General features: G+C 29.0%; 1 protein-coding gene across 1 annotated transcript; it reads right to left on the bottom strand.

Moving 5' to 3' along the window:
* Positions 1–5,272: 5,272 nt before the first annotated feature.
* EIN_119070 (serine-threonine protein kinase, putative) lies at positions 5,273–9,031 on the bottom strand (the record flags this gene model as incomplete). Its single annotated transcript, XM_004258996.1, has 2 exons — positions 5,273–7,249; positions 7,376–9,031. The coding sequence occupies 2 exons, from the start codon at positions 9,029–9,031 to the stop codon at positions 5,273–5,275; spliced, it is 3,633 nt and encodes a 1,210-aa protein (XP_004259044.1).
* Between the last annotated feature and the right edge of the window lie 3,540 nt (positions 9,032–12,571).

Below are 12,571 nucleotides of genomic sequence, written 5' to 3'. Positions count from 1 at the left end.
ATCCGAGTTCACATGTTTAATTTTTGAGAGATAGAAACTGTTTTGACACTTTTTACACCGATACAAATATTTATCACACACCGCACAATGCTCAGAAATGGAGACGCGTGGAACACACTGCGTGTTGTTTATAAGGGAATATTCATCGTCACACATCTCACACCCATAATTACAATAATACCAATAACGGCACATCATTTTAAGTGTGTTGTCTTCTCACATGAATACTTTTTATTGACAAAATAATTGGTGAAGCACTTTAAACACTCAAAATCACTCAAACACTTCGAACAAAAAACTGGAACACGAAAAATATGACCCATTCAAGAGAAAGTGGTCTGTCTCACAAACAACACAATGACTTATGTCGTTCAGTAAAGCTTATGGTCGGTGTAAGGAATCGTTAATTAAAATCAACAATAATTTTTTAACAATACAAATAAAAAAAAGTATTATAAAATGTAATTAAAACAACTAAAATAATTTAATATAAATTATTGAAACAATTATTAGTTATTTATTAATAATACAATACTATATAATAATGTAATCCCATAATTTATAATTAAAAATATAACTAAATTTATAAACATTACTAATTCAAATATCAAAGCGATGAAGTTTATAAAGTAAACCTGAATATTTATATGATGATGGTTGTCACGTATAAACTGAGCTTTTTTATAAAAATCATTGACCATTTTATAAAATAAAAATGTTTTTTTATATTTTATTGATCAATTTATAATATAACCAACCAAAAACAAAATTATAAAAATACAATAAATAGAATTAAACCACAAGTTGTATATAACTTTGTTGTGTTGGTATTTCGATATTAAGCACTTTGACAAAAACTGAAGTTATTGGCACAGTCACTACAGCCAAGTATGACAATCCAAAAACAAGAAACGAACACACAATTGAAGAGATGATGGAGTGGTATTCATTTTCTTCTGAATCGATAATGCAACTATTACACAACTCAAACATTCAAATTGTAGCCAAAAACTGTTGTTCACATTGACACATCAAGTACCTATAGTGTTTGTCAATTGTTGTGTCGATACAGCATTCGTTCTTTATATTAATTTAAATTTATATATAATATATACTATATTATTATTTATATTATTTACTTAAAAAACTGTCTTTTCAAATTGTCGTTTTCTACTGTTCTGAATTGAAAGTAAAAATCCATAAATTAGGCAAAGCATCAAAACAAAAAAATACATTCAATATGAAAAATACAACAACGGCAATATTGATAACATCGATCACTTTAAATTAAATTTGTTGCTAATAAAATTCTCTTTAGAAGGTGGAGAGCCCCAATGAAAAGCCAGATCGAAAACACCCACCAATAACAACAAAAGCTAACTAAAAGACATTTCGCCAAACAATTTAATTCGCGATGGTGACACTACTGTCGATGAATATTTCGTCAAATAACAGCCAAACCCGACTCCTCCAAAGAAACATATCTTGTTGTCTTATTACAGAAGACAATATGAGTCGATTCTATATTCAATAATAAAATACTAACACGGGCTATAACCACACTAAACACCCATATAACTCACCGACAAAACGAAATGTTGAACCATGAAATCATCGTTGTATGTATAAAAGCGATTTGGAGTTTTGTTTTGAATTAATGTGTTGTCTTTCTAAAGTAATACATATTACTATAGTAATACCATAATAATACTATAATATGACTATAATAAGACTATAATAAGACTATAGTAACACATATTACTATAGTATTCTAGTTAATTATAAGAATATTTAATAGAAAAAAGTACAAAAATGATATAAAAATAGAACATATAGGTATAATAATTTATGAATTTTCCCTGAGGTTTAAGGAAAGTTTGTCCAATTATAAGTAACTATTTTGTAACTAGAAATTAGTTTCAGTAGAAATTATTTTTACATAATGATTATTGTAGTTTAGTTATTAGTATTCAGTTTGTTCATTCGTTAAATTATAATAAAACTAAAAAATGGAAAAGAGTAATTTATTAACTTTGGTAAATCAAAACATTATTATAACTAAACCATATATGATATTATATATATCGCATATTTTACAATCAAGTTGTATCATTTTTGACAAAATGACAAATTCGTTTTGTCAAACTATTGGTAATGGTTTTGGTAACTTAAATTGATTTATTTTAAATTTGGAGATATAACTTTCTCAAATATAAACTTGTGGACTTTGTGAATCTGGTTGGTATAACAAAAAGACAATGAATATAAAAATAATTAAAAAAGTAAATAAAAAACTTATTATTAATTTTTTATGATTGTTATTAATGAATAAATTATAAATAAACCAGTTTTTCCTGATATAAAACTGTTTTAGTTTTTTTACCACTTTTAATAGTATAAATTATTATATTATTATTAAATAATAAACTGTATATTTAGTAGTACTGTTTACCAGTAAAGTCCACTTGTGGGTTTTAAAGGAAACGATGCGACTCATTGGAGGAGTTTTAATATCAAAAAGCGCACGAAAACGTTACAAATCGAAACGAACTGTGAAATTGTGACTCTTCCAACAACACAAATCGTCTTTATTGGCAATTTCGCTTTTTCAAATTTGACACTCGAAAAGACAGAAAGTGGGCGTTCACACCATTTTGGCAATTTTGGTGCGAGTCCAACACCATTAATTGGATTTGACGACAACAACATTCTGTTTTTGGCAGTTCAAAGGATCCAAGTTTTTCGTACGACGAATTAAAGTTGCTTGTGAAATTTTCGAAGAGTTGCGATTTGTGTTAGAAACTTCTTAATAAGTAGTGAGTGCATTTTCAATGGAAAGTACAGTTACGAGGAATGTGAGAAGGCTGGGGAGGTAGAGAGTCACACGTTAATTTTGGAAGGGAATGTCGTGTACAATCGAATTGCCGATTTCAGAGAAATCATCTTAATAATGTAAGAACACTTATAGAAAATGTTGAATGCGATGTGTGTAAAATTAAAATTTTTAATTTATTATTGAATTTTATTTTCTTTGAGATGGAATGGAAGTTGCGGCTAACAGTGAAGTGACACTACATGGATCTTTGACAACGAAATTTGTCACTGTGAGTGACTATTTTCTTATTTTTTACTTACAACATTTTGAACAATGAGAAACTTATTTTAAACGCAATTTTGAGAGTTTCTGAAAATTTAATAAAAATCGGGGAGCTGCAAAATGTGTAGGCATAACATTTAAAATTATTCGAATTGAAAATTGCGTTGAACAAAGTGTTGTCGTTAAGCACGAAGAACGACATTTACATTGGATTGAGTGAAGGAGAACACAATATCAATTTGAATGCCAATTCTGTGACTTAGAGTAACAAAATTGTCAAATTAGGTGACGATTCAGTGACACAAGGAATTAATGTAGATAACATGAGTCAACTTTCTATAGTGTCAATATTTAAAATACCAAGCGAGTTCTTATTACAATCACAACCAACAGAAAATCTGCTTATAACTACACAAGCACCAATGTTGAATGGTGTCACTGGAGTTTATTCAATAACACAACAAAGTTATATACAACTTGTGGTTTAATTCTATTTATTGTATTTTTATAATTTTGTTTTTGGTTGGTTATATTATAAATTGATCAATAAAATATAAAAAAACATTTTTATTTTATAAAATGGTCAATGATTTTTATAAAAAAGCTCAGTTTATACGTGACAACCATCATCATATAAATATTCAGGTTTACTTTATAAACTTCATCGCTTTGATATTTGAATTAGTAATGTTTATAAATTTAGTTATATTTTTAATTATAAATTATGGGATTACATTATTATATAGTATTGTATTATTAATAAATAACTAATAATTGTTTCAATAATTTATATTAAATTATTTTAGTTGTTTTAATTACATTTTATAATACTTTTTTTTATTTGTATTGTTAAAAAATTATTGTTGATTTTAATTAACGATTCCTTACACCGACCATAAGCTTTACTGAACGACATAAGTCATTGTGTTGTTTGTGAGACAGACCACTTTCTCTTGAATGGGTCATATTTTTCGTGTTCCAGTTTTTTGTTCGAAGTGTTTGAGTGATTTTGAGTGTTTAAAGTGCTTCACCAATTATTTTGTCAATAAAAAGTATTCATGTGAGAAGACAACACACTTAAAATGATGTGCCGTTATTGGTATTATTGTAATTATGGGTGTGAGATGTGTGACGATGAATATTCCCTTATAAACAACACGCAGTGTGTTCCACGCGTCTCCATTTCTGAGCATTGTGCGGTGTGTGATAAATATTTGTATCGGTGTAAAAAGTGTCAAAACAGTTTCTATCTCTCAAAAATTAAACATGTGAACTCGAATGTCGCTTTCTGTGTTGACTGGATTTAAATTATTTTTTCATTAATAAAAATATAATTGAAACACATATAAATAATTAGAGTGAAAAATTGATTAAGGGAATGAGACGGCATCAAAACCACACGCCTCTTCACATGCATGGCATTCAATGCAGTCGTCTGGTCTTGCTACAAATGACTTGTCGTTTCTGAGCTCAAGTACATTTTGTGGGCACGCTGAGACACAAGCTCCGCATCCAGTGCAGTTGTCTATGTTGATAATTGGTGGCATTTGGTGTTACAGTTCTTACACTTCCCTTTTATACCTCCTCGTTTTTCAAAATAGTTCTGTCACATAACAATTTTGATGTGATTTAGTTTTGAAATTTGTGATTCTTCTGTTTTCTGTCATTTCATATTCTATTTTTATTAATTATAACTTGTTAAACCATTGATTTACTATACAAAGACCAATTAAAAAAAATTTAAAAAATCTCGCAAAAAAAGACATCTCCCTTTGATTAAAATAAACTAATATATAACCATTTAATTAACATTTTTATACAATAAGATATATTCATAACAAATTTTATGTTAAAATAACATTGATTGAATTAAAGTGTTATTATTCTAAGCAGTTATAATATATTCGTGTTTTTAGTTTTGTTATGGTGAGTAAATAATAAAATATAATTTCTACAAAAATTATTTAAAAATTTTCATGATATATGTAACATGTTAAATTAGATAATTGTTACAATTTTTTGAAGTAAGATATTTTTAAACGATTTTATTATTTTTTACATAAATAATAATTATTAATTTATTTATTTATTAATTTAATAAAAATAATTATCATGATAATAATATTATTATCATTTAATTTTCCATACAAATAACACAACATCAAAAAATAAGAATTAATCCTCCTCACCGCCTGCAAATTGTGAAGACATCGAAGCCTCTAAGCTTTCTTCTTGTGTATTAGTATTAGTTCCATCGCCAACTGTATTTTTCTTTTCAGAAGAAGAAACGCTCTTATCTTTAGTATTAGTTCCTGTTGAACCAGAGTGTTCTTTCTTTGAGTCTGATTTTGAGGCGTCGTTCAATTTCTTCTGAATAGTATCGAGCGCCGATCCAATTTCCTTAAATGATGGTCTTTCATTTGGTTTATTCTTCCAACTTTGTTGGATGATATCTTTAAAGAGACAGTCGTCTGCAATTTCAAGTCTTTTAGACGCACCGACAAACTTCAAAATAGACTCTGAGTCGGGGAATTTTGCTGGATCGTATGGGTCTCTTCCCAACCAGATTTCCAACATGCAAATAGCAAATGAGTAGACATCACTCTTTAATGTCATCTGATCCTTCTTATTAATTTCAGGTGCCATGTAGACTGGAGTACCAATGTTCTGCAATTCGATCTTCCCAGATGATTCAATGAATGATCTTGAAGTACCAAAATCGGTGACTTTAGCAGTGATTGGGTCGTGGGGATTCTTCGAGTAGACCAAGACATTGTCTGTCTTCAAATCTCTGTGTAAAATATCGTTGTGGTGCAAGTACTCCATACCCTTTGCAATGTCTTGGCAGAATCGGACTTTGAGTAATTCAGTCATAGCATTGACCTTCATAAATTTTCTTAAAGAAGCAAATGGACAGAATTCAGTAACTAAACACAACGTATCAGTCGTCACTACACTTCCAATGAAGTTGACAATGTATGGACATCTGATACGCTCCATCATCTCAGCCTCTTGCATGAAGTTTGGTAACAACTCAGCCAAACCAACCAAATCAGTCTTCATGACTTTAACAGCGACATCGACTCGTCTCCATTCAGCTCTGTAGACTATACCAAATGTTCCACCTCCAATAGGGGGGTGTTGCAAGTGAATTTCTTCATAATCGAGTTTAGTGGACAACGCAGACTCGACTTGTAAGTTCAAGTAGACGTGGAATTTAGTGACTTTTGACTTTCCTTTCTTATTCTTCCTTGAGTCGTCAGAGTCACTTTTACCTGAACCACTGGGAGTACTTTTCGATGGATTAGATGGGTTCGATGGGTTTGTTGGACGACTGTTCTTGTTTGAGCTATTAGTATTTCCATTACTCCCATTTGTCCCTGAAGATTTTGACTTGTTATCACTCTCGGAGTTTTGCGAAGACTGTGAAGCGTGTGCGATCAACTCCGGACACGCTTTCTTAATGTCTTTAATAACATTTTGAAGTTGTCCATATCGAATTGTGATGGGAATTTTCTCATTCAAAATGGTCGTGCACTTTGCCATGAACGTGATATCCAAAGTGAGTGACTCGTCCTTTCTGACAGTCCCCGTAAATGGCTTACACATAATTTCGTACTTCACAAAGTCGCCAGAGTGGAAAGTAAAGTGCATGTTCTCCTTCCACGTGTTTTTCAGTATAATTTTAGTACTGACTGGTTCATTGATTTCAGGCCTCGTGTCACCAAAGTCGATGTTATTAGATGAGAATGAAAAATATGGATTTGGTGTTTTAAGGTCAATGTACTGCGAGTTGGTCTTATCAAAAGGAATAATTGTGTTCTCGAAGATCACCATCTTCTCATCATCAAGCTCTTTCTTAATCTTTTGTGTCAACTTAACATACAATATGTTGATTAAAAACAGTAACATCAAGTACAGTAACAAGTAGACTATACACCCAATACCCCAGAACAAAAAGTTCCTTAATGAATACGACAGGCGTGTACAATCAGCTTGATTTTGACTAAACCAATCGGGTTGGCATTCACACTCTATACACCCATCTCCTCCATCACATTCTTCTCCTTTGTCCCACTTCTTATTACCACACGTGGAAACAATACAATCAAATCGTGCTTTTGCAAATTTCTGTGTGCCATTCACACAGACCTATTCAGTGAGTTACAGACTCGTGTAGTATAGTTTATTATAATATATTAATTAGAACATAATAAACTAATGTAATATAGTTTATTATAATAGTTAATTATTAACAAATAAGTAGTATAAACAAACACAATGATCACACCCAAACCCCCCATCACACTGCTCATAAGCATCCATCTGCTTGTTGTCACACGTTGGTACTGCGCATTTTTTGACACCTCCAATTTCTTTTGGTTCATGTCCAAATTTACAATTACAAGTTGAGTCACATTTTGGGTCTATATATCCCGGAACAGATAAGTCGCAGTCTTCATTAGAATCTAACACACCATTTCCACATTGTGTGCAGACGTTGTCTCTCAAGACAAATCCGTCTTTGCATTCCCATTTTCCGGAATATGCAGAACAGATTCCATTCTCACCACAGCTCTGTGGACAAGTCGTTTTAATATCCAATTGGACGGAAGCCGAGTACTCTTCATTGATCCCAACAAACAAGAAATAGACGTAATCGTGGTCTAATGTTGCTACCATTCGTGCTAAACGCGATCCATCACGGCATCCATCAGTTCGTGTTCTCATACACTCTGCCTTGTTTTCATTGTTACAATCAATTTGAGAGAAGTCCGTCGATATATCACTTAAATTGTATTCCGTCATTTTCACTCTTATTAAGTCCAAATTCACATCATATTCTGAAGTCGAGTTGCACGTTGAAAATTCTAATGTTTCGTCGGCGCCTGTGATTTTGAACCAAAACCCTTTCACGAGGTCAATTGAACACACCGACGTCGACAAAATGGAATATTGCAGATTTAAAGTGGTTGAAAAGTAAGAGCTCGTCATTTCATTCCACTCAACATCACTATAACTCGACGAACATGCGTGGACAACAGTGTTGATATAAATTTTAAATTCATCAAGAGGCGCAGCAGCGTACTTTGCGTGCACAAAAATGTACTGCACGGCATTTTCTTCCATTGAAGTGATTATTCTCGGCGATTGGACGTATTTGGAGTACCCCCCATTTCTGTAGACACAATACACGGACTGGCCAATGTCTGTTGTTTCAGGACACTCTTCTTGGACAATCATTCCTGCTGAGTTCCCGACCTTCTTTTGTTGTGTGGAAGCTAAGATCAATTCCTCTCGAGAATATTTGTTGTCCAATTCAATGGAGACGTATTGATTCTTCTTACTAGTCAATTTAATCCACGCTCCATATGTGTATGGCTTCGTTGGTTCAACCAATCGAGAACATCTACATATCTGTAACTTCGTTCGAATCTCATCGGGCAGTTTAGGAACAACTAAAAGACCATCTGCACCTAAAGTGGTTGTCTCCCCACCAATCTCTACACTGAAACTATTCTTAATTGTGTCGTTTGTTAACTCATTCAGTTTTTCAAAGAACTTTCCACAGGAGAGGACGTCGTTTAAGTCCGGCATTAATTGACAATTGCCTTCCCCATACCACATGTACTTGCTCTGACACCCTTGACAATCCTCAGCATATCCCAATGTCTCATTACACATCTCACAAGTGTCGGGTTTCAAGCATCCAGTCAGACATGCACTGCCATATATACAACTCATGGTACACCCTCCTTTGCCATCAGCAGTGTAGCCAGTATCACACAAACATGAAGAAGTACACCCAGCGGTACCATCACATTGTTCGTAATACCCATCCCATACACCATCTCCACAGTTACTTGTCTCATTAAAAGTCGTTTCGTTGACTTCTCGAGTCAGTGCACTTGTTAGTAACAAGAGTAGTATCATATTTTGAAAAATTCAGTTGAACAGAGAATTTGAAGCTCTTTTTTTTAATCTCCTGAATTAATTGTTTTTATTGTAATTATTCAGCATTTTTGTAATTCAGTTGGAAATTTGTTTGTGATTTTGTTTATAAGAATTAAATTTTTATAGTAATTATTTTAATAAATGGGGATTCAAAAACTATTTGATTTTATTTCTCCTTTGAGAAACTAAATTTAAAACTTTTCGTGTTTCTACATGTCCAATCTGCCTTTGGATTTGTAATTTTTTCGATTTATATTGAAAATTTAAAAAATATAGTTTAGATAAACCATATAAATAGTATATTTGAATTTGTTTTTGAAACAGTAAAATATTATAAAGATTTTTATTTATGTAGCGGGAAATGATAGAAATAAAATATTTTGAATTAAAATCAATAAAGTGTTTTTATGTCAGATGGTAAACCAAAAAATTAACAAAAAATATTATCAAATGATTTTATTAAAAAACAAACATAATTTATTTTTCGACGATAAGTTCGATTTCTTATAAATTGTCAATGAAAAAAAAATGATATGATATACTATGTTTTATTATGAACAACCATTTATTATTAATTTATATTTTTATTAAATATCATATCAACATAAAACTGAACAAAAAATTACAATTAAAATATCAAGACGACTTTATTTGTGATCAAATTTTAAAAGTGTAACTTTATCGTAAGTTACGACATAATAAATTCTATCGGTTTTGCAGATTAACTTTTTCTTGCTAAACGTTGTATATTTTAACACAATGAAGTGGATTAAATGGATGACAATCCCATTTTTATAATTACGGCATTTTGTGTGTTTACTTGATTATTTTTTAAGTTCAATTTTGTTGATTTGAACCCATCTGTCTCAAAATGCTAAAATTAAGTTTAAAATTTTTGAATATTGTTGAATTGACTACATAATTTGTTTGATAACTTTCAATTGTGCTATCTTTTGTGTTTGCTAAATCTTCATTTTCAATACCATAAACAAACAAGTAATAATTGATTGTGTACTATGATGACACAAGCTCAACAACAAAATTTGTTTTTTTATTTAAAACATCATTGTATCGAACCGAATAAAAAAAACATAAGTTTGGTTTTATTTATTATTGTTTGGTTTCACAATTATTTTTTTTTAATTTTATATTTTTTGTATTTTTTATTATTAGATAAATATTTTTTATTTTGATTAATAATAATTATATTTTACAATATAAAATATAATATATTTAATATTATAGACATAGGTTTCCAAAATCCCGATGCTAATTAGACACGTCACCATATAAAACCCAAAATGTTCATTTTCTCTTATAAATTCATATGTTATAATACCACATTTTCGGCAATAATTATTTTAGAAACGCCTGATTATCGATTTTTTTCTATTTATTATATAAACTGGAAAACAAAATTCGGAATTGGATTTTTTTTCATTTTTGCTAAACATTCGGGATTTTTATGCAAATCATTTTTTCTTAATAAAAAATATTTTGGGCAAAAATGCTTTTTTGAAGAAAAAGTTCAATAAAATAAGACGGAAAAAAATAGAAAATTGTTTTTTCGAATAAAAGTTTCTCTTTTTAACATGCCTCGGAAAAATTTGATTTTCATAAAAAAAGACTGAAGAGGCTGTTTTTTTGCGGCAAAAAATCATTTTTGGTAAAGCCATTTTTTGAAATACGTAAAGAATCGGGACATTAGGTAATATTGAATTGTGATTCCAGAAGATTCAATATTTATTATCAAATTGTTTTTGATAAATTAACAATTTGTAAATAATTATCGTTTTTTATGTTTTATTAACACAGTAAGAACAGAAATTAATTTAACGAAAAAATAAATTTAACATTTTTTCTTGTTTTATTAACACACCGAAAAAAAAATTAATTAACGAAAAAAACAATTAACATTTTAAAAACATTTAACGATTTTTCTTGTCAAATTAACAGACTCATAATTGAATTTATTTAACGAAAAAATAAATTAACATTATATAATTATTTATTGAATTTTCTTGTAAAATTAACACAGCGAAAATTTACATATTATTCAACGACAATTTTATTTAACATTTTAATATCATTATCAATTTTACATATCAAACTAACACTTTAAAATGTAAATAATTAACGATAATTAATGAAAATGTTTATTATTCAATGAATTACATTGTACAATACGTGTTTGTTCTTGTACAAGTTAATTGTATACAGAACAGTTACCAATTCGATGGAGTGATGAATTTTAAAATTACTATAAAACAGACACGATTTAACAATTAAACAATAATGTTCTTATTGAAATCTTATCATACAAAATATTTCAGTAATTGAATTAAATATTCTTTATAAATTATAAACATAAAATCGAATAAAATGATATTACGTGTATTATCTACATAAAAGGTTATGGTCATTTTACAACATGGTATAAAAAATGCATCACAATTAACAACATTTTTATTTATATTGAAAATCATCTATGTTAAAAAACTAATATTATAAACTTTTCAATTTATCTCTCAACCTGTATATGATTAAGTTGATATCTATTAGTGTACAAAGTTGTTGTTATATTATTTTATATTTAATTCTTGATTTTATGGTTAAAATAAATGTATTGTAATTTTTTCTGGATACAATACATTTAGACAAATTTATAATAAAATACAAACAGCTAGAGAATAATGACATCAATAAAAACACGATTGTTACATATTTTGTATTTTAATGAACAACAAAAACACCAAATAAAAAAATAAAAAACATTGTAACAATCCATTTATTCCAAATCATAAATGAATAGAAGTTTATACTTTACTTCGTTTAAACATCAAAAACATAACAATAAATATACCTTTTCATTTTAGAGACAGTAATATTTAAATAAGGTACAACAAATAGTATATTAATATATCATTTAAAACAGCTTATATTTTACATACAAATTGAAATTAATAAACACAAAATTATGACTTTTATGTATTTAAACTTGATTTTTTGTAAAAAAAACATTTTGACATTTAAACAAAAGCAAGTTAATTCATTACTTATTTCAACTTTAATACACATTTGTTGTTTAAAAACATTTCTTTGACAACATATCAACAACAATATTGTATTGTGTTTTTAAAAAATACATAACTTTAGTTTTTAAATTTATGTTAATCTTTAGACTACTAAAAATGATTTAATATCTTATGTACACGTTTGATTGAGTTGAAAATAAAAAACTAAAGTTGGTGTAGATTGTGATATTCTCTTAATTTTTACTGTTATCTTTAAACTTTTAGTTCGATTTTACATTTTACAAACTAAAAAGTTGACAATTTTTATATTTTTGGCATTTTTATACACAAATGAAGCAATAAACAATAAAACTCAATACACTTACTGTTGTTATCAAATTATTGAAAATTAATAATTAATAAACTCTTTTATTTTAATTAATAATAGTTGTGGTATTATCAAAAAATACATGTTCATTTTTTGTGTTGTAATTTGAAAAAAATA

The sequence above is a fragment of the Entamoeba invadens genome (genome assembly GCF_000330505.1).
Source record: "Entamoeba invadens IP1 unplaced genomic scaffold scaff_1105074725163, whole genome shotgun sequence".
NCBI classification, from domain to species: Eukaryota; Evosea; order Mastigamoebida; family Endamoebidae; genus Entamoeba; species Entamoeba invadens.
Note: the sequence above shows the minus strand (reverse complement) of the source record. Positions and strands in the feature narration are given on the sequence as shown.